Genomic DNA, 23,091 nt, shown 5'->3' with positions numbered 1-23,091 from the left:
TTTCTTACAAAGCTATTATAGTTCGTATATGTAATTTCTATTTACTACCATAGTATAGGCTAACCTTCGTTAATTTTACGAAGTCTAGTAGTAATGACAATTAATTGAATACAATATAAAATTGTGTATTCAATTAATCGTCTGATACATCGTGGTCACCTTCAAAGTAACTCCGCTCGCACGAAACGCATCGGTTCTAACGTTCCTTCTATTCGGTATAGCAGGATTGGAAGTCCTCTTCTGTTAGCTCGTTTATGGTCACTGTCTTTGGATCTTTCCAAGTTTCAAAAGGGATCCCTTTCATCTTGTTCTTGGGGAAAAGTCACACGGAAAAAAGTTCCGGTCGCTGTTCCAACACTAGAATGCATTTTTTTTTGGGGGGGGGGGGGCAAAATACTCCGAATTAACTGCGTAGAATGAGAAAGCGCATCATCCAAAGAGTGCAAGATCCAATCGTGTGGACACGCCCGTAAGATGCATTTTAGCAACCGTCCAAGAATTTCTTTGTATAGTTTCCACAAGGTACATATGCTCGGTGGACCATGCACCATGGCTATCGAAAAAAATTACAATCCAAAAGTGGTACTTTAGGTCACTAAACGCCTTCAAAACAAACACAGAGTGGTGGTTTCCCACAAAACGACGAAAATAGTGTATAAATGCAGGATGAATAGCGGAGACATATCCACTAGGCCGACCAGGCTGATTCACAACAAGAATATAATGTTGGAGCACATATGACAATATACGAGTTACAAGTTGAATATATGCTGAGCTACAGACGGAGCTTATATTAATCATGCATCAAAAACCCTTTATACTCAAACCAATATTTGAGTTTCCTTCCCCCCTCCTTCAATTATTACTTGCATTTAAAATACCGACATCCTTTTTGGAAATCATGTTATGGGCAAACATTACTGAAAAGAACACCTTAAAAAAAATAAAAATAAAGTGATCGTTTCAGATTTTTTGGGAATGAATTAACAACATGCATAAAATAAATTAGGTGAATTATTTGTCACTCACACACACAAAAATCATCATTATGTTCAAAGTCCAATCCTTTTGCAGGAATGTGTGTATATACAGTAGATAGAGAGATTATTTTTCCACCACTCACCTAGTCGAAACATCAATAATCTTCGTATGGATATTTATTATATACTTCACCTTTTCGTTTTGTACAGCTAACAGACTTGCCCTAGAGAGCGCTCTAATAGAGGATTTTGTTGATGGTACTGTTCGTCGACTGTAGCAAGTTTTCTTACATGATCAGAGAGAGATCTTGGTTAAGAGGCACTGGCGTTTTTATTTTCATGCTCGTGAATGGTTTTCGTACACCTTCTAATGTCATCGGAAGGCACAAGCATTCGAAACTATCTACACTTTAGCTACAAAGTTTGCAACTTTATATAAACCACAAATAATAATTCGAAGTATATAAGTAGATTGCAATCCGAAATATATATTAAAAATATGATCACAGCAATCCAAGGTGCTCCGTTAAAATTTCAGGAATTTGTGAAGTGTTCTGTCGCAGGAAAAATTTGGGAAACGCTAGTCTAAGCAAAGGCGTAGCTCAACCGAGAGCAAAAATATGTATCACTTCGTGGTCCAAACCAACCCATTAGCAGGGTGGTTGAATTGTAGCTCGAGAATCTATCACATGACATTTAGGTCTCTACAGAAATAGATGCTGTTCTCTCAAGACAACCTGTTTTCTTCTTTAGACGAAGTCTTAAGAGCTGAGAATTATAGCTAAATTCTCTTGCTGCTGCTAGCTGTATATAATCTGGTTTTCTTTCTTTAGTAGGCAAAACTAAACAAAGAACACAAAAAAGCGCAACCTACTTGGTTACGATGTTATAATTTAAGATGTGATTGTGAGGAATGTTACGAGAATTCACCTGTTGATGAATCCTGTAAGTAGTTAGCCGAGTGAAACATCAAAGAGGAGAATGTGTGGAGAAGAACAAACGAGAAGGCAGGTAATCAGAGTGGTGCCACAGGACTGTTTGGTTCACTGCTATTTAATTTGAATATTAAATGACATTTGTGGTGTTTGATGGGAAAATATTCAGTTATTAGCTGACGGTGTTATACTGAGAAGGGGAAATTAAATATTTGCAGGATGATTTGAATAAAACCTTATGATCACAGATAATGGTTGTCAATTCGATGTGGCGAAATTTAATATAATGTGCATTGTGGTCTGAAAAGATCAAAGTGTTTATTATATTCATGGAAGTCCATTGAAAAAAAAAAAAAGTTATCTATGATTTTGACTTTTTAATCGGGTAATAAATCATTTTTATGATTCTTCAAAAGTTATGACACGTAGAATGGTAATACTTCTGAAATTGCGAGGTGGGATCCCTTCTCCTCCTTGAGATTGAAAAATATTCAGGATCTCAATACTGCTTAAGATTTCTGATTTAAGATGTTAAATTGCTGGAACTATACGATCCGTATTTCTGTGTGTGTATGTTATTTATTGTTCTGAATGAGCTATTCTTTAAAATTAAACTAAATTATTAGTTATGTCCTTCACAATCTCCCATGAGGAAATGCGCACATGGTTGAATATATACAAAGTTAAACCTTGATCTCCATCTTCCAAAAGGTTTTTATGATATGACTATCTTTATACCGATAAGAGAGCTCTTGGAAACTTTGGAATTTACGTTAACTTACAAAATTTAATAGCCTTTTAAGACCAAAATATCTTCTAGCGATTTATTACTAACTTGTTTTTATGGTTGACTAATCACAAAGTGGCGCTCACGTGACTGAAAAACAAATAACGTTAACTAAGGGCGATACGTACCGAGATACTAGTATTCGCTAAACTAATCTGAAGTATACTGAAGTTGCCATCTTCGGGACAGATGTCACTTTCACCTGAGAACGGAGCCACGGTGATTGTCTCGTCATTTAGAACGGGTTGGTTGTCACTGAAACCTCCGTCCATGTATGGCTGTGAAAAAAAAAAAAAAAAAAAAGTCTCGTTAAGCTGAAAAATAATGGTTTAATATGCAACAGCAAATTTGAATGTAGAAAATTTTCATTCTGATAGTGCTTAAAACTGACACTGAAAAATAATGAAGGATATATCAGTTTATATTTTTTCAATAAAAATTAATACGTGAACTGCACAGCAATTGGAACGGTTAACTCTTTTCCAATCGCTGTACAATGTTTTAGTATTCTTATACAAAAATCAAAACTCTCTCTTACTAATATTTCAGCAATTTTAAGTGAAGCTAATCTTGAAAATGTTCACTTAAAATTGTTGAAAACAATATCGCAAATTTCGATGTAAACAAACGTAAACCCATGTATTTTTTTAAAAATTTGAATTACTGTAAAACTACAGTAATTCAAATTAAAAATTGTAAATAAACATTGTGAGTGAAAATTTTAAGTAAATTTTTCTGGTAATATTAATAATTCAGAAATCCTTCTCTATTGAACAAAATACTAAACATCTTCAATCCACTGCAGGCTTCGTAAACAGAGACGATATGTAAACGAAGAGAATCGTAAAGAGTTTTGCATACATCCCTGCTATAGTGGGTTTCGAACTTACAGGTCGCTGGTTAAAAATCGAGTACTATCCACTCGGCAACCAAGATGGCCTCTTGTATTATGAACAGGGTGACGCGCCATTGACCATTTCCAAAACTCGAGTCTGGATTCATCATTGTATCCTACTACTTTCACACAAGCGGACCCTATTATTGCCAAGGTAAACAGAAATGAATTTCACATCCATCTTGAACAAAGAATAATTATACTGCATAGAATTTCTAAAGAATACCAATATTTCATGATAATCTTTATTGAATAATTAAGAGCCGACAGTCATAAATATTGTGAAGAAAACAGTTTGAAACTTAATTATTTTATTATTAAGAATGAACAAGTTCAATGCGAGTTCTATGTGTAACTTGGCATTCAAAATTTTCGATGTAACTGTATCATATTTTGCTTTTTGATGTATGCAGCTCAAAACTTTACGTAACCCATAGGTGAAAAAAAAAAATCATAATCATAATTAAGATGCGAAGAGGATAAGCCAGGAAATTGGTCCTTTTCTACTTTTTTTTTTTGCCTTCCAGGAAAAAATTAAAACAATCTTAGCATGTCGAGTTCTGTAAGTGCATATCACAAGTTCACTTTGGGTAAATCTCGATCAACAGCTGTTTACATTTCCTAAAATGTATACTGTTGCTTCGTCGAAACTGTTGCAAAAATTGTACTCCATCCTTTTCACACAAAATCGTTGTTTGTCGATCCGTTTCAGTGATACGCTGAACGATCTGCGAGTATAAGACTCCTATCATAATATTTTTAAAAAGCACAGTGTGAACAGCGAACCGGGAGGGGCGCTTATTTCCAAACTTGCACAATTAACTGACCTCGGACTTCTTAAAGATGACTTAAGAACACTCAATGTTTCTCGAAAATTCCAGTTTGGTGTAGTATACTTACGTTCTCCAGTTTTTGCCAGTTCCTTTCAATTAACCATATCGCAGCTTGATGCATCATCGGGCAAATTACCTAATAGGTTCGCCTGAATTCTTAATGAACACAAATCACTGGCTCAACTATTCAAGCATATAACTGTATTTAACTTAACACTTGCTGAATAAAATGAAATTTGCGCAAACGCACAAAATTCTAGTGAGTGAACAACTGTCGAAGATAAATATTACAACAACTTGGTTAGAATAATGACTTTGTTTAAAATACCAGTTCTTTTAGAGACTCAGTATATAGAGAGAAAGCGACATTTTTTTTGAAATTTATTTAGTTTTAAATTCATTTCATTGGTTTAGAACAGTGTTTCTCAAAGTATGGTACGCGTGCCCGCAAGGGTAAGCGAAAGGTCTTCAGGGAGGTACGTGGCAATTTTCAGCTATGCACCATTAACGCATGGAATAATTATTAAGAAAAAAAAAAAAAAAATTTTAAACGTATATATTTCTTAAATTATATATTAAGTATGAATTCTTCTACTCAAATTGCGAGTTACTATTGCCAAGACGTTCACGTCCTGGCGATAACTCGCTCCCTGCGGTAAACACACGTCCTCCCAACAGAGTCACTATACTGAAGACGCAAGAAAAACGAGTAGTTTTATTGTATCACTGAATAAGGTACAGACATTTGCAGTCTGTGTAATATATTTCTCAACAAATAGTGCAATTAGAGACAACTGGAATAAAAGCGGTACTAACTAATGATTGACATCTCTCCAATAGAAACTGCTGTATAGACTCAAGCAAAACCATACGTTGCCGGTGCAACATATGATTTTGCTTGACACCACCCCCGTCGTGAACGTGTTAAAACTAAGAAATATATAATGAATGTGTTTCAGATATTATGATATTCGGTTGAAGAGAATTAGCATTTCAACTCAATTGACTTGCCTTTGTCTTTGGTTCGCGCAATCTTTTGTTAATACTGCACCAATCATATGCACTTCATCATAGCTGCTCTATCTCTACTGGCCTACCATTGCTGTCTGTTTCGTGCTCTGCTTTTATTTCTTATTAGTCATTTGTTGTGAAGGATTGTTCATTATGTACCTCAAGTCTTGTAAATTACTGGTAATTTTTGCTTGAAATAATGGGAAATAAGATTAAGCTATTTAGGTAGATGACTTTGACGATGCACACAGGTAAACTATTCTCGATGCCGAAAGAATCGATAGCGAATAGGAGCTTCTTGGTAAGTCAGACCATTTTCAGTTTTTTTTTCTGAAACTTGAGTTTCCGAAAATCCCCGCATATATCTCGCACCACGATTTTTTAGCTTTAATGGGAAAAAAAAGTGTTATATTCGAGTAAATACAGTAATTTTTTTTAGCTTTTAAATTTTTAAGTATGGATCATTGGTTAAAGACTGGATTTATAAAACGCACAAAAGAGCAATATAGCAAATACAAGTAGCTGTAAGCAACAAGAAAACGTTGATATAGACATTTACAATGATATATACTTTATTATTTTGTTAAGGGGGTACTTGGTAATAAAGAAAATTTAAGAAGAAGGGGTATGTGGGTATCTGAAGTTTGAAAAACACTGGTTTAGAAGATTAACAAGTCTATCAACAACTCCTTTTTGGTCTTCCTGTTTGCTATTTATAACTATGCACATACAAAACTAGAATTCCGGACGGAAACTCCGCTGATATCCCCCTCCAACACCCCTGCCCCAAATGATATCAATTAAAATTTCTAATGCAATAAAAATAAATAAAGCGTTATATGATCTGTGAAAAAACGTGAAGGTACTTACCACTCCATGAAACTTTGGAGGAAATAATCCGCAGTAGAAAGGAATGAAACAGCTGCATGTTAAAGCCTAAGGATAAAGAAGGAAAAATTATTTTAAATAACAAAAAGCAGTTAATAAATGCAATGATTTTATATTTATAGTATAATAAATGCTACAGAGTCCAATAATATTCTTTAAAATGAAAAGCGATAATTTTTTTGTCCAACACAAGTGTTGGAGAAAATTCGATTGCTAGCATCTCTGCAACATAAAAAATGTTGTTAGAAATAAGATACAACATATCTTTCCTAATATTTCTGCTTAATAACTAATTAAAAACGCATAATTTTCACATATAAATATTATTTATAAAACAGTGTGTGTGTAAGGGAAAATGACTTGCATGACCGTGGTTCTACATGCTTAAAAGCAATTCAATAATAACGATAAACTTAAAGTAAAATACATATTTCACATGCTAAAAGCAATATAAAACTGATCTAATAGATAATATTCTATTTATTGTCATTTCTTAGTCATTCATGGGATAAAAATCGGAGCAGACAGCTCTATAACGTAGGTCTAACTTCTATAACGAGGCCTATTAGAATGACATCTATAAATACTTAGGATATCTAACCCTATTCTGATGTATGGTTAAATATAACTTTTGTTTGGAATTAAAAACCGTACACTTGAATGTTATTGACCTATACTAATGATACGTAACGATCGTCACAAACATTTTAAGTGCGAAGCAAATATTCATTTAAGTTATTTTGCAATGAATTGATATCGACGAAAATAAACATTGATATCAGAAGTCACATATTAAAACTAGTCACCTGTAATAGGTCCTCTCTGGTATCGAATTGATTGAGTAATACATTCACTCCGTCAGTAACTCGTGTAACGGATATATGTAGTTTACCATTACAACGGAGATGAGCATCTTCAGGCAGTATTTTATCCATACCATCTCTGATTAATGGCATAATATCAAAACCCGGATGAAGAGGTCCTAGGGCTCTGGCTTGTGCTCTCATCGAGACACGCAAGAGACTAGCACTACTTGCGCCTGAAAAAAAAAAAAAAAAAAAAAGAAACGTATTATTATTCTTGATTGTTTTATCTAGATAATCTGGCAATGCATAACACGGTCTATGATGAAAGTGAATTAATGTTCCTCTAAATAGGAGATATGAATTTAATCTTGTCAACAAAATTATATACTGCTAAAATAATTTCAGAGATATATAGTTAGATGAGGTTTGGCAACAGAAAAGTGATAATGTCTCTAAAATATAAATACAAATATTTTAAAAAATAAGTCCGTTATCTGAAATGCAACATTTTGTTAGACGCTGTTATTTTAATTCATTTAAATAAACTTGTATGAAATTCATTTTTTTAATTATTTCATTGCTATGGTCTGTTAAATATAATTTCTTTTAAGTAATGAAATAAATTAGAATCGTTTACTGTTTTTTCACCAAAAGAATGTGCTCCGATGGTTTCAGCGAGCCAATTTTGATTTTATCATTAAATTTGCTTGTTGACGTGCGTGACAGATGAGAAATTTCTGCTTGGCAGATTCACTGAAATATATGTAAAACACACTTCAGTGAATCTTCATATACTTTACTTTTTAAATTAGAAATACTAAAAATCTACTACTTTTTTTAGTGTTTACGTTTACTTTCGCCATTACTAAGCTAAGAAGAAAACACTAAAAGTGACGTGACTTCTAGTAGCCAATTTGATAATATACAAGAGTAAACTGATTTCTGATTGATTTATGAATAAATAATGTCGTTTAATATCGATAGACTTTCTAAAGTTCATCTTTCTCCATCGGGATGGCTCATCTTTATAGATGAGCATTATCTAGATGTTATGTGCTAGGTGACAGCAACACCCATGTTTCTTCCAAGAGAAGAAATAAAAAAAAAAAAAAAAAAAAAAAAAAAAAAAAAAAAAAAAAAAAATCCTACTTAATGTTTCAAAAAATCAACTGAAAACATACTGGAAAAAAAAAAAAAGTGTCCAACCTTTCTTTCTTTAGTATTCTAGCAAATGAGCAGGTTCTTTTAGAAGCAGAAACTTTCCTTCCACTCTTTTCTGTTCTGAGCCTTCTCTTTCAAGGTTGTGTACCTGTCTCCATTCAACATGTCATCTAGCATTGTTTTCCTTACTCTTCCTCTGGGTCTTTTTCCGTCTATTTTTCCTTTGATAGCATCTCTGATGATTCCATTTCCTCTCAGAATATGTCCAATTCAGTTTCCCTTGTTTCTTTTTTATCCTCCTTAACAGACTTCTTTCTTCTACTCTTTTCAAGACCTCTTCATTAGTTATTTTATCTGTCCATTTGATTTTTTCTATCCTTCTCCAAATCCCCATCTCTAAGCTTTCCAAAATCTTAATTTCTTCTTTCTTCAATGTCCAAGTTTCAACTGCATAGAGCGCAACACTCCAAACATCACATTTTAGTAGTATTTTCTTTAGATGTCTATCCATTTTACTTCTGAATAAATTCCATTTTCTATTAAAGGCATCTCTTCCCATCGCTATTCTTACTTTTATGTCACTTTTACATCTTCCATCACTGCTAATAACACTTTCTAGATATTTAAATGTTTTTACTTGATTCAATTTTTTCCTATTTATTCTGATATCCATATTTGCCTCTTTCCTTGCTATTTTCATCACCTTTGTTTTTCTGATGTTAATTCTCATTCCATAATTGATACAGGATTCCAGTAATCTGTTCAACAGATGTTGTAGTCCTGTTTCAGTGTTTTATAGTAATGTCTTGTCATCTGGGTATCTTATTGCAAATAACTGTCTACCTTCAATATTTATTCCTTCTTCCGAATTCTCCAGTGCTTCTTTTAACATTGCTTCGGAATACATGTTGAACAAAATTGGTGACAGAGAACAGCCTTGTCTCAACTCCTCGTCCAATGATACCTGGTTCTGTTGTACCATATATATGTCTCTCACCATGGCAGTTTTTCCCATATATAGTGAGATAATTAGCCTTCTCTCCAACCTATAAACTAGCAAAACATCCAAACTCAAAACACATTGAGACGACATCGTTTTACATTTTCAAACTCTTTAAGCACTGCCTCAAATCAAATATTTTAGCTGGAAAAACCAACTCTTAAAGGTGCAGCAATGGACTCTCCACTTACACTCCCACTGTAAACTTATACAGGGAATTATTTGAATCTTTGGCACTTAGTTCTGTTCCCCCTCAGGCCCAAAGTATTAACGTATATAGATGATATCTTTAACATTTGGCCGCATGGCCTACAGGCTCTGTCGAACTTTGTACATTTCCTCAATAATATCTATCCTCGAATCAGTTTCACTGTGGAAGAAGAAAAAGAAGGCGCTCTTGCCTTCTTGGATACTTTAAGTTAAAAGGCAAGCAGATGGGTCCCTCATACGTTCAATTTACCGTCCCCACCCCCACAGGAAGATATCCACTAGAGATGTTGAATGGATATGTAACAGAATAATTTATAGAAATAAGCAAGGCGAGTAAGTGTATCTCGGGGTGACTCATTCAAATCCTTTTCACAGAAAATTTCAAAAAACATTTACAATTACAAAAAACTCCATTTTGAGATTTTATCACCAAGATAAAAAATTAGAAAAGCATCTTAATTATATAAATTTTGATTTTTCTCCGATACTATTTTTAATGCATTAGAACTTTTTTTTTTTTTTTTTTTTTTTTTTTTTTTAGGCATTTCACAAAATGTAAGCACTTATCCGTTCGTAGGCAACGCATATAGGGCTGAAGTCATATCGCTCGAGGCGCATATCGAGCTACACACACACACACACACACACACACACACACACACACACACACACACACACACACACACACTAAAAGGCTTCTTCTTTCAGAAAGATCCCCTTTCTAAAGTGGTGGCATGAGATTGTCACCCTCTGCTTATGGTTCGCAAACTCCATACATGAAAGTAATGCACGAAGGAAACAGCTTATTTCCATTCTATCCATTTGTAATTCTACAAAAAACATACACACGCGTATAACTATTTATTTATGCTACTGACGATGTCAATACGATTCCCGTTTAGTAGGTCAAGGCATTTAAAATGCTTGAACGAGTTTTCGCTGCTTGGCGAGTCACCATTAAGTTTTACTTTTGTTGTATTTATGTTGATAATCTAATCAACTATTAATACGCCATCATAACTTAAATCTATACTTTTTTTTATCTTACTTATATTATTAATTTTATTGTCATCCTTCCATCCCTCTAAAAATGTAATGTTTGATAATGAAATATTTATTTCGAGAATGAAATATCTCCTTCCGGGAAGATGAGGGGAGAGAGAGAGAGAGAGAGATTTACTTTTCTGTTGTGGTTTGCAAAACACTGACCTCCCCCTCCCCGCGTAGACGCTGGAGATGATTACTGAACACGCGATTCTTTTTTTAGCATCATATTTCAGCCTTAACTTTTTATCTTTCAAATTGGGTGATGTTTGCCGAGGTCTGACCAATAACTCATTTGGATTTGAATCTCATGTTTAGATGTACAATATTTTGACCCGAGTAAAAACAGTGACCTGATGATTTCTAAATATTAAAAAATTCCAAACATGACGCAGAAATAAAGTGATGTTTCTGCAGATTTCGATTTCTCAGCTCTCACATCATGTTACTAAAAACAGCTAATCTAGATAACATTGACTTTCCGAATTTGAAAATAGGTTAAAAAGAGGTGTTTAGCTGGCTGTTTCACTTTTTTCCTCCTGATTTATTTTATTCTGAAAATAAATATCTTTGAGGGCTAAATATTAAAAACCATTGAATATTCACTTTCTTCACGTTATCACGCATTTCATGTTTGCCATTATAAAAGCATTGGTTTGTTCTAATTAAATGGCCTTTCAGGAGGGAGAATAAAACGAATACCAATTACATATTTTTTTATTCGATAGACAAAATCCCTACAATTTCCATGAAGTTTAGTGCTTGAGATCTTATTACATTCGAAATTAAATGTTTGCTCTTAGTTCAACTTAGTGACAATAAAAAGTTCACTACTTTGTATAAGAATGCTATTTATAAATACACACTTTATTAAGGGTTGATTCCAATCATCGCATACATCATTCAAAAGATATTTTTGAACGTTAGTATGGTAAATGGCAAAACTGCAGTTTCTGTCCAAAAATAGAAATGTTTCAAATACATCCCATTTTCAAATACATTTTGTATTTATGTTTTTTTTTTTTACTGAAGAGCTTTTCAGTTTTTACCCGCGATTTATTTCTGAATATGATTTACCATGCTTTAGGATTGTCTACATGTGAAATTTGTAGTTTTTAGTGAAGTGGAGATTTGAAGTCTAGTATTTAAATATATATTTTGACTGTTTCACTAATATTATGTGAAATATGATTAAATCGTTTGAATTAATTTTGAAAGTAATCAGATGCTAATAAAAATTTATTGGTCAAACATATTTTCGAAACATCCTTCCAAGTTTTTAATTTAAAATTTTGTACTATTCGAATCATATACCATTTTGTTCAATCCAAACTCGTTCATCTTTCTCAACTAGATATGTTTTTGTTATTGCGAATTACGGCCGGAGGCAACTAAGGCAATGACATTAGTGTCATATGTCTGTTAATTGCACGTGTTCTTCCAACCGGTTTGCATATTTTGCGAAATGCAAAAACCAGAGTTTCCCGAAGGAAAATAGTTTTAGCTTTCAGTAAAAATTCCTTATAAAAGTTCTCCTCCTCCTAGACTGGGTTCGAACCCGGGTCTTTCCAGCCACAGGATATTGTCGAAACCGACTGAGACACGAAGGATCATTCCTTCCCAATTAGAGACGTCAACGATGTAACCCAACGACACATTACAAACTGCTGTTACCACATATTTTCTTCAAATTTTGAAAGAGGATGTTAGGACATATCGTTACATACTTTATTTGGCGCTACAATAAAACTGTTTTACTTGCGTGTAAGCAGTACAGTGTTTGTGGAATTTATTATGCAAGATAAATTTCATTCCAGCCGTCTCTAATTACATAACCGTAGCTAAATATAGTACATAGACTAATTGTCTATGTATTGTACTGTATTATAGTGATACGAGAGGCCTCGCCTGAAGGTCCGGAGGAGTTTCATCAGCAAAAGCTTAAAACTTAATCCTTGTTAAATATATTGCAAAACTGCTGTATGGATTCAGATTGTCAGTGAAAATCAAAAGCTCATCAACCCTCGAGTTTCCATTTGGTTTACAATATGTTTCAAGTGAAGCTTCGATTTATACTATCAATAATAAACTGGCTCATTTTCTGATTTTATAAATCGAGTTGTCTGTATTATTTTCTGGTTTGATATTTGTTGATAATAGATTAGCCGAAATCTAGTACGGCTTAATGCAGAAGCGAATTCATTGAGGATTTTATGGTGTCAGGTTCTTGGGACGCCTAGCTGAATATAGGAAATTTTTAAATACTCTTATTTAAAGTTTGAATTTTCTGTATAGTAAAAAATGTCAACGACATTTTCTGCTATATAGTCAATGAAATAATAGGAACTTAAGAATTCATTAGTGCTATAACTAGGGCATCATTAATGAAACGCTCTCTCTCAGTAGACAGCGAATTCAGGGGGAAAATTTCTATAAAATATTAAATAACTTATTTAAAAATCATCAAAAATGAAGATATTAGGAAGGAACTTAACATTGAAGAATGGGTGAGTAGGACTAATCTAAGGTAGTATGGTCACTTAAAACAAACGGAAGAAAAATAAAGTTAGCAAAAAAAGGCGTTTATTTTTAAACATAAAAAGATCAAGGTTGATTGATCCAGTCAGAAGTGCCTTAGAAGACCGAAATGTTCGATTCGACGATATTGGAATGCTGACAAGTAATGAAAACTAATTTGGAGGACAACTGTTGATATAAACTTAATCTCGCTAGTCATAAGGTACATAATCACGAAAATTATTATGATAAACGTTTCTTTTTCTTTCTTTCTTTTTTTTTTTTTTGCTATTTTAAGTATTAATGTATTGGTTTAGAAGAATTTCTAAAAAAAAAAAAAAAATCCGTAAGAGACATTAAAGCTTCTGTATCGATTTATAAATAAAAAAGAAACTTTATGAAAGATGTAGCACCTGAAGGTGCATTAGCCAGTCTCATACGGATGTAGCAAGGTTTTCCCTCCCGGGAAAAAACTGGTTTTTCATCCGCAAAACAGGCAAAACTGACGAGAAGAATACACACGATATATAGACATAGGACACTATGGGAATAAGCAAGAGCTGCTTGTGCATGGCACTTCGGAACTGCAGCACCCCCAATTTTTCTCGATATATATATTTATTAATATTTGCTTGTAATATTTAATTTTATCATCAACAATCCTATGCAATTCTCTTATTTTCTATAAAAAATAATAAAAATCCATCTTTTAGCACTTAGGAAGGCGAAGGACGCTAGCAGCACTGTGTTTACCACAGTGTCATATTGCTACGCGCGCAAGCATACGCACGTCATAGTAAGATGCGAGCTATTAGCGTAATGCGGCACTGTCCGTCGCGCAATTCCGCTGTTGTTTATATGCAGTTTGCGCCAGTAGTAGAGTGTGCGTAGTGCTTATCGTGTTTACTCCGCCTCTTTAAATATTTGGACATTAAAATTAAAAACATAACATTTGTTATAGTTTTTATTTTTAAGTAATTTTGAATTATACCTAGCTGTATAATTTTATCGATAAACTATTTTTTCATGTTTAATTTTTACCATAATTTTGATATTTTATTAAAACACGTATACACTGTATTTACAGTGTAAATGTGTTGTATACACCATTGTATATTTCGAAAGTTGCAGCACCCCCACGATTTCAGGCCACGAGCCGCCACTGGCAATAAGGTTAATCACCCTCTTCCGTTGGATCTGATTTCGAAAGCTTGCATGGTACGGTGTGGATCTACACGTAATTGCAGTACAGAGCGAGAGAGAGAAAAATGATTATTCAATAGGAGAGACGACATTCATCATTTGTGGCGCAAAGCACAGAACCTCCTCTTCCTCAGAATACGCGTCTGGAATAGTACTCTTAAAATCAAATCAAAACCAACTCAAATCAATAACGAACACAAAGTAAATCTCATCCATCCACCTACTTTCTGTAGTTACGATCTGCATTTGCACCTTAAAACAACAGCCATGTTAATTAATATTCAGTTGTTTTATATGCCCAATAGGCAACGATATTTGCGCTTTGAAACAACCTTCGACAAGAGTTGTAATGGTATTAAGGAACACTAATTCCGATGAAGTCACATTTATCTTTGATTAGCTATTTTTAATTAAGGGAATTCTTGATCAAAAATAACTAACAAAAAAGGGCAACTGGTTCTGTAACTTGGTAAGCTATCGATCACTTTCGAAACTATAAATATTTCAGAAGGAGAGCATCGTTTCCGATATAAAACAAAAACTATTATGCTGTTCTCAAGTTCTATAATCAAGTTCAGTGCCAAGCTGTGCTTCAGTGCAATTATGCTCTCTTTCCGTTTCAGATGTACTCAGATTATAATCATTTAAGAAATGATTTCACGCTCCATTTTGTCTCGTCCTCAACCAGAATGAAATTTCCTATTAAATAATTCACATCAGTAGTAAAAATTTATTTGTCTCTTGAACCAAAAAACACGTTTTTGGAAAATGTTAACAAGGGGGGGGGGATGTTTTAAGTAATCTGATTTTTTTTTCTTATCTGCGTTTAAAAACACCCACTCTGAATACAAACCTTTTGACCATACTACAACATAAACCGATACTATAAACCAGAAAGAGCTTTCGAAATCATTTCTACTTACCCCCCCCCCATTGAAACTTCCTTGTCATACGAATTTTAAGGAATTCATAATTAGCGTTCATTTGGGTCCTATGACAAACAAAATCTAGTTATATAGACTGTCTCATGTATCGGGCTTCGCTTTCTGAGTCCGTGTCAGTATTGCCGCTACTTTTCAGTTGTCGTCAATCGGCAAAAAGGACACCATAATTTAGTGACTCACATGACGCCTAACATGCTGTGTTAATACACCCGTATAATTCCTTCTTTTCGCATATCCAATCGCAACCGAGGAAAGAAAAAAAATGCCTGGAGTAAACTACACTTACACTTAGAGTGCGCTACCTGTCTTGTATTAAACAGGTCTGGTTGCCTGAGGATATCAAGAAAGTAAAAATAGGTCATGTTTAAATGTTTCGTAATTAATTACCTGGAAATTTTTTTTCACACTCTTAAACCAAAATTCACATTGAAGCTTGTTCCTAAAATAAATATGAACTGGAAATAAATGGGTAAGTAATCTTTCTTTATTAATAGATAAGTAGTTGGTAGTAGAATTACTCACACACAGCTTATACTAGATGTCGTCAATAAGTTGCTGCTTTTTTGACATAAGTTGTGATATGATTTGATTACCCATCTAATCACTTTTGAAATACATAATGAGGATTACTTGTAATGATCTTTAACATTTAATGCATTCTAAAGATTTAAATATGACAAAATACTGTATACAATAATAATTGTCCTCGTAAGCTCAAACAAAAATAAGCAAAACATCATTCATTCTCATTCCTGGTGGAACAACTCCAACTTCCTCGATTCATAAAAACTGAATCAAAACGAGTATGGAAGTGACTGAACAATCATAAAAAGAGGCGAGCTTCGTGATAGCATTCTAATATAAACATAATTTACTATTCCCTCCAAGTGAATTACAGCTATTTTTGGCTTGTGTACAAGGTTCTAAAGCACAGTTTTTTTTGTTTTTTTTCCTTCTCATGACAATGCAGGTGAATTTACGGTTATGGAGTATTTAACAAGCAAGCAGGCCGATGAAATCGTACTCGAAATATGTTTTTCTGGTTCACATTTCATTCGGAAAACTGAATACAACTAAACAGGTCTCGTAAATCAGCTAGTCATGTTCCAACTGATTTGTTCAATTCCCCCCCCCCCCCCAAACACACACCACCACACTTTGGCAAACATAAGGCTACAGCATGACAATGCTCCAACACCACCATGCCTTAATTGTTTGATAATTCCTGATTATTATGGATTGGTTAGAGTTACGGCAGAAGTAATTAAGGCTAAAAGACCAGAATATTATGTCTGTTAATTGCGTGTAATCTCCTGCTTTTTTTTTTTTTTTTTTTTAATCTTGAGGAATGAACCCCTCCATTCCAGAAGGAGAAATCCTAACCCTTCCGTATGAGACTGGATAACTTACCTTCAGCTGGAAACTTTTAAAAAAAGGTTTTTCGCATCTTAGAAGAAATTCGAATCAAGATTAATCGCCCCAAGTATAAATTAGGTATCAAATAAGCCAAGTTACTTGGCCGTGACAGACGGTTGAGCCCAACACATAAGGGAAAATGGAAAACCATTTTTAAATGCTCAGACAGCTTTTTTTTCCTGTCATATACAGTAAATTAAAAAACTTCCTTTATTCATGCATTTTAATTTGAAATGCCACATCAAATAATATATACGGAGATTCCATTTATCTGAAGATGCGCTTGTAGTCATAAAACATCTGAGGAATATTACAAAAACATAATTATGTTCCATCTCTTTTGTGGTTGGCTGTGAAAATATTCCTTCCAGAAAGATGAATGTAACAATTATAATATTTCTTGCCTCTATAACTGAACGGTACACTAACTTTAGTGTGACATTCGGTTCCTGCTTGCAATTCAGTCACATGTGGTGGCACACATAAGATTTTTTTTTTTACATAAAAAACATTCCAGAAACCGTTACTCTGTTCTGTCATTTCAGTTCGACTTACAGATACAATAATTTGGTAGTATGCTCCATATGTCATTTTATATTTCCCCGCAAGGTAATTGTAAGTTACTTGTTCTCTAACGTAACACATAACTACACACACACACACACACACACACACAAATGCCTTCAAGCTCGAGTAAATTTCCTAGCGCTGTTCATTCCTTTCTTGTTTCATATAATGTCATTATTCCAGAACATTTTTTTTGTGTGTGTGTTCTCTCTATATTCTGAGGGGGGGGAGGAATCCATTTTCTTTCAGTAGTCGTATATTCTGAGGGGGGGGAGGAATCCATTTTCTTTCAGTAGTCATTCGGATGTGTTCCAGATTGTTATCTAAACATTAATTTTAAACAAATTATTTAAATTCCTTTTTACTGTTTTCTGAAGTCAGCGTCCAAGTCTTAATCCATATTTATATGGATTAAGATTTAATATATGGATTTTTCTTTCTTTCCAAGTTAACTTCTCATAATTTCTATAATTCTCTCCCAAATTGAAGAAACAACATAACAGAATGTCTTGTTCAGATTTACCTGGCGTATAAAGTCCACGAATTTCTTGAACACAATCTCTCAAATTTAAAGGAATTACCAGAGAGAAAGAGATGAGCTCTAAAAATTCTAGGGAACAACGCCGTGATAGTGAATAAGGTTAATGCTATAGTAATCCTTGATGCGGATGAATGACAACATGAAGACAACTGCTTCACATAGATATACTCCATACTGAACCATGAACCTACTAGAGAGCTACAAACAACTACCTTAAAAGTAGTTACTTCATAGATACTAGATTAGTATTCAGATATTTCACCCAACCAATTTGCGGGGCCCTCCCTCTAAACAACAACAAAAAAAAAAAAAAAAACCGAAGAGAATAATTCCTAAGTTGTTGAAGGCATAGATTCTGCAACACGCAATCTTTTGAAGTATTTAGAAAACTTAAGATATGGCAAGTCTCTTTATTTTTCATTTGAGAGGGGGGGATCATAATTTCATTTTTGCCATTAACAACATTGATCCTGATGATTAAAATCAATAATCGTAATTATTTCGCCTGAATAAACCAGTCAAGTATTAGGATGTATCTGACTGGCACTGTACATCTGTATTTCAGAAAAATAAAAAATATATAATAAAATAAATACTCAGTCTGATTCCTACACCATCTCTTCCAAACCAATAACTGTTTCACTTGAATATTCTGTTGGAAAGTTATATGGATAGGCAAAAATTATCATTGTAACATAAGTTTCTGCATGACTATGTATCACCTCATGTGCCGAGTTTTTTTTTTAAAGGCAAAACGTAAACCAAATAAATTCAGCTCTGAATTTACTTGGACCTGTGTAGTCTTGCGGAAATGCATTTGCTACATTGTATTTCATCAAAACGCTAAATACAGACTTTGTGTTCTGGTCTCAGTTTTAATCTAATAATCTCATTAGTTATACCCTGCCTTCTCTTCCCAATCGGTTTATATTTTATTAATTGTTTAGGATATGGGTGTTGGCCATTCGAATTACACGTTCTATCCAATTTTTTTTAATGCTTATTTATTTTTTCTATTGATTTTATTTTTAGTTATTTTAAAATATCTTCATTTTTTTGGGGGGGGTCAAATAATGCATAGTTGTGTCTCATAATATTTAGTTTTGTAATTTTTGCAAACGTACTGTTTATTTTTCTCGGGGACTCACATCGGTGAGTATGGGCATAGCAAACCCTAGATATCCGAGCTACGCCAGGTCTTACTTCTTACAAGAAGAATAGTATACTGGTTCTCTACGCTTCTTTCCTTTTGTTTTCTTCTATTTCTAACTCCTTCGCCCTCCCCAGGTGCTATTAGAACAATTCGAGGGCGAGGGGTGGCCTGTCCTTGCAAACTGTAGTTTCCACTACCTTCTAAAAGAGGTAAGCTTAGTTGCCCTAAGGTGGCAGCCCCACCCACCACTGGGATACCTATCATTATGCCAGTAACTTGACATAGGGAAATAAATATTACTTTCAAGTCTTAAAGAAATCTAAACTATATTTCCTTCAAACTATATGATCAGTCTTGCATGAGGAGAGGAAAGAAGCTTTGTTGCTCCATAAACCAGGTAATATCCCCATACGAATTATAAGAAAGTAGCCTAAGTGGAGGTTGCTACTGACCACTTGCCTTCCTTTTGGTCAGGGATATAAATTAAATATTGAAACCTAAACGTTTTGGAATCGTTCGGGAAGGCGCGATTTTACGAGAAAAAAAAAAAAATATTGGTACAAGAACAAAAACAAATCACAGACGCAACAGTGGTGATAACTAATTTACATAAGAAAGGTGTTCTAAATAAGAGTAAGAAAGAAAGCAAATGGACAAGTATAAATTCTGAAATCACTTCCACAACTTTCGACTCACATAATTTTTTATTATATGTATATGAATGCTTTTGGTTTCTTTATTCGTTTCTTACCACCATCTTCTCGAAGAATTAGTACAGGCTGTTGGTTCTCCCTTGAACATGGATGTTTGTGAATGTTTTAGGCGGTATGATGAATTTCATTGCCCAGTGTGAGGGTCACCCCACTTAGTAAAAGGTGGGAAGCAGCTTGGGTTGCATGTAGAGTAAGGTGTCCAAGACTATCTAACAATCAGCTCGTGATTCCTAATTTTTTTTTTTTTTTTTTTTAAATGTGGTTACCTTACCACTCACGAAAGGTTGTAAGCCTATGGTACATTAGTATCGTTAGCGGGCCGAGGAATAAATTTTTTGAAATAATTTACATATTTGGGAAACTTTCCCCTCAGTGCCGTCGCCAGATTAGATCGCACTCTAAAGCAAACAATTAAAATCACCTCTGATGGAGGTAAAAAGAGAAAGAGAAACATTAATGCAAAATGATTACATAATATTAATTATGTTGCTCTATGGGGATATCGCACAATAAAACTATTTATAAGCTCTTCTAAATTTAAATTATAGTCATTGCTGTTCGCAAATAATTTTTAAATCGGTTTTAAGATTGGGAAAACTTCTTTCCGCACTTGCTACTCTAACAATTGTTAGCGTAGCGACGGAGCCTACCGCAATGACTGAACGAGCGCCCTTAAGCTACGCCGCGAGGCAGACTGCCTCTGTGCTACACCCTGTCGACGGTACTGCCTCCTCTAGAGATGAAACATGGAACTTTTTTTTAGAAAAAAAAAAAAAAAAACTTAAAAGTGGATCATATCAAAACAAAAAACAGTTGCTTCTATAGTAAACGTGAAGCTAATCGTAGTAATCTTAGAAACAAACAACTATTATACTGAGCTATAGCGGATGTTTTATTTGTCTTCCTGTACTTTTCTTTTTCTGAAAATATCTTAGGGCCTCAGCAAATCTATACAAAAAACCAGAGGCCCCCTACTGTTTTAAATTACATCAGCTGGTCTTTGTTTTTTTTTTTTTATTTGAGGCCCTAAGCGTAGCTTTTACGTAAATCCAGCACTGATATATACAGGGTGTTCGGGATAAATTTGACAGTTTCGTAAGGAAAAAGAAAATCTTTGTATCTATTAAATTTAATGAATTGACAAAAAAACATTACAGGCAGAGTTAATTACAATACTATCAACAAGATTTACTCAAAATAACCACCATTAGCATCGATCACAGCTTCAATTCTGCTTCGGAACCTCGAACAAGCTGATGCTACAGTCTCCCTGGGAAGGGCCGCAAAAACTGTTTTAATTTTATCCATTAACTGGGCTTTTGTATTACTGGAAGTGCGATTGGTGTCTTTTTCAACTGCGCCCCATACAAAATAATCCATGGGGTTAAGGTCTGGGGAGTTTGGAGGCCAAACATTTGGACTGGTGAAGTCGTAGAAATTTTCAGACAACCATTTTTGACTTTTCCCAGAGGTGTGGCAAGGGGCCGAATCCTGCTGCCATACATACGGCCTACCATTGGCTACCCTTGTTATCCAGGGCTTGACTACAGTTAGCAACTCCACGAACAAAGCCCGAATTCCAATGCCAGGGTTCTTCAACACCTGTTCCTGCAGATTTGCGAGGAATTCTGCTGTACGAACGCAATCAGATCGTCTGCTAGGGATCTTTCTTCTTGCTACATCCTCGTAGTCACCATTGCAAGTTTCTAGTTCATGCCTGATTGTTTTTACTGTATTCAGGGAGCATTGGGCAGCAGTCGTAATATCCTTATTTTGATGGCGGGCACGAATCATCATGATACAAGTTATTCTCTTCCATGATTCAGGTGGGTTCCAGCTATCCATCCTTTCTGACATCTTGTATATGAATGAAGAAGGGTCCAAACTTTTAAATGAAGAGAAGTGTGTGTTAATACATGTAACTTACGGAAAAATATAATTAATTATAAATATGTCAAATTTATCCCGAACACCCTATATATATATATATATATATATATATATATATATATATATATAAAACAAAAAATAAATTTAAAAAATGTAAAAACTACTGTAAAATAACAAATGTTTATATAAAAAAAATTAAAATAAACATGCAGACGAGAGCAACTAAAATGCTTCGTCAATCAAAATAATATCCATAAGCATACATACCGAAAAGCAAAGTCGGCAGTCGAGTTTTAAAAAGGCAATTTTATGGCATGCAGGTTTTCAAGAAAATAGGAACAAAAATTAACCTTAGTAGCCGATATTTAAACCAATATATATCAGATTATTGACATGGTAGACTTGTCCTTGCACATCTACAGGCTGCAGGGTATATTAGCATATCGCAACGAGAGTTTAGAATTATTCTCACAAGAGGCGGTATTGACATTGTAGTTGCAGATATTTCAGCATATTGAAATAATCTTTGAAAATAAAATAAAGAATTTAAATTCAGTTATGTTGATATTTGCATTTTATATCAAATCTACGTGTATTACTCGTATATTAATAAATGCTGATAATTATTTAAATACTAATATAAATGACATCATTATTATTAAATATTGCCGCCTGATCTCTACAGCAGAAGAGACTATAGGATGGAGTGGTGATAAATAATGGAACAGCCACTTTCAAAAGTTTTGCATTCTGAAAAATTTCTTATAGAAGTCTCAGATCCGTATCAAAACAAGTAATGAGGATTTAAAAAATGAGTGAATAATCAAAATTTCATGGAATGAAAACTATGTTAAGAAAACACAGGACTACAAAAATGAAAACAAAGTGTGTCATATTTCGATAGTCAACGATAATTTTAAAAAAATGCAGATCACAAAACAATTATTAATTCCAGTTGTGTGTAGTAGAAAATAATGCACTTACCAAGAGAAACTCCAGACAGCATGGCAGCAGCAACGAGGGCTCCAACAGAGGCCCCGGTAGTTTTATTATTTAACACATGTGGAGAATATTGTTGGAAGCAGGAAGCAACTCCAATATGGTATATACCCAAATAGCCACATCCAGCAAATGAGAGATTCATATCTGCACGAGGTAAGAGAGAAATTAAACTACTATGTGGTGAGCCAAATAAGTAATTCACATCTCACAGTGTTGCTCACTCCTTAAACCGCTACCTTATAACCTTATCCCATAATTCGATCTCTCAACTTTCCTAGATGCAACGAAACCAAAACAATGCTTTCTTATATTATATCAGTCAAACCGCGCGTGCCATCCTCATTAACAGATTTCAGCATATCCGATCCGTTAAGCGAGGTACCACGAACTGACTAATACTCTTGCCTGCTGAGGCGACACCACTCAATGTAGAACAGGAAAGTGTGTCCCTTTCAACCTGTGCGGCAAATTATAACGAATAATGACGACTACTTCCGTGTTACCATAGAACGTTAGATGACGTCACTTTGTTACCAAGTGATCCTAACTCTCTCTCTTCGGTTTAACCAACTATCAGTCAGTGACCTCTTTTGGA

At 34.2% G+C, this 23,091-nt stretch overlaps 1 protein-coding gene across 1 annotated transcript in view; it reads right to left on the bottom strand.

The window, feature by feature from the left end:
* LOC150092738 (patatin-like phospholipase domain-containing protein 2) overlaps positions 1-22,638 on the bottom strand; it is a 40,538-nt gene extending 17,900 nt beyond the window's left edge. Inside the window, exons 1-4 of the mRNA XM_090414266.1 lie at positions 22,479-22,638; positions 7,136-7,368; positions 6,312-6,377; positions 2,831-2,980 (exon numbers count right to left, since the gene is read on the bottom strand). Coding sequence (XP_090270392.1) covers positions 2,831-2,980; positions 6,312-6,377; positions 7,136-7,368; positions 22,479-22,638 — 609 coding nt within the window. The remainder of the gene's footprint in view (positions 1-2,830; positions 2,981-6,311; positions 6,378-7,135; positions 7,369-22,478) is intronic.
* Positions 22,639-23,091: the final 453 nt, after the last annotated feature.

The sequence above is a fragment of the Typopeltis vanoorti genome, chromosome 25, assembly GCF_054136105.1.
Source record: "Typopeltis vanoorti isolate ZY-2024b chromosome 25, IOZ_Tvanoo_1.0, whole genome shotgun sequence".
NCBI classification, from domain to species: Eukaryota; Metazoa; Arthropoda; class Arachnida; order Uropygi; family Thelyphonidae; genus Typopeltis; species Typopeltis vanoorti.
Note: the sequence above shows the minus strand (reverse complement) of the source record. Positions and strands in the feature narration are given on the sequence as shown.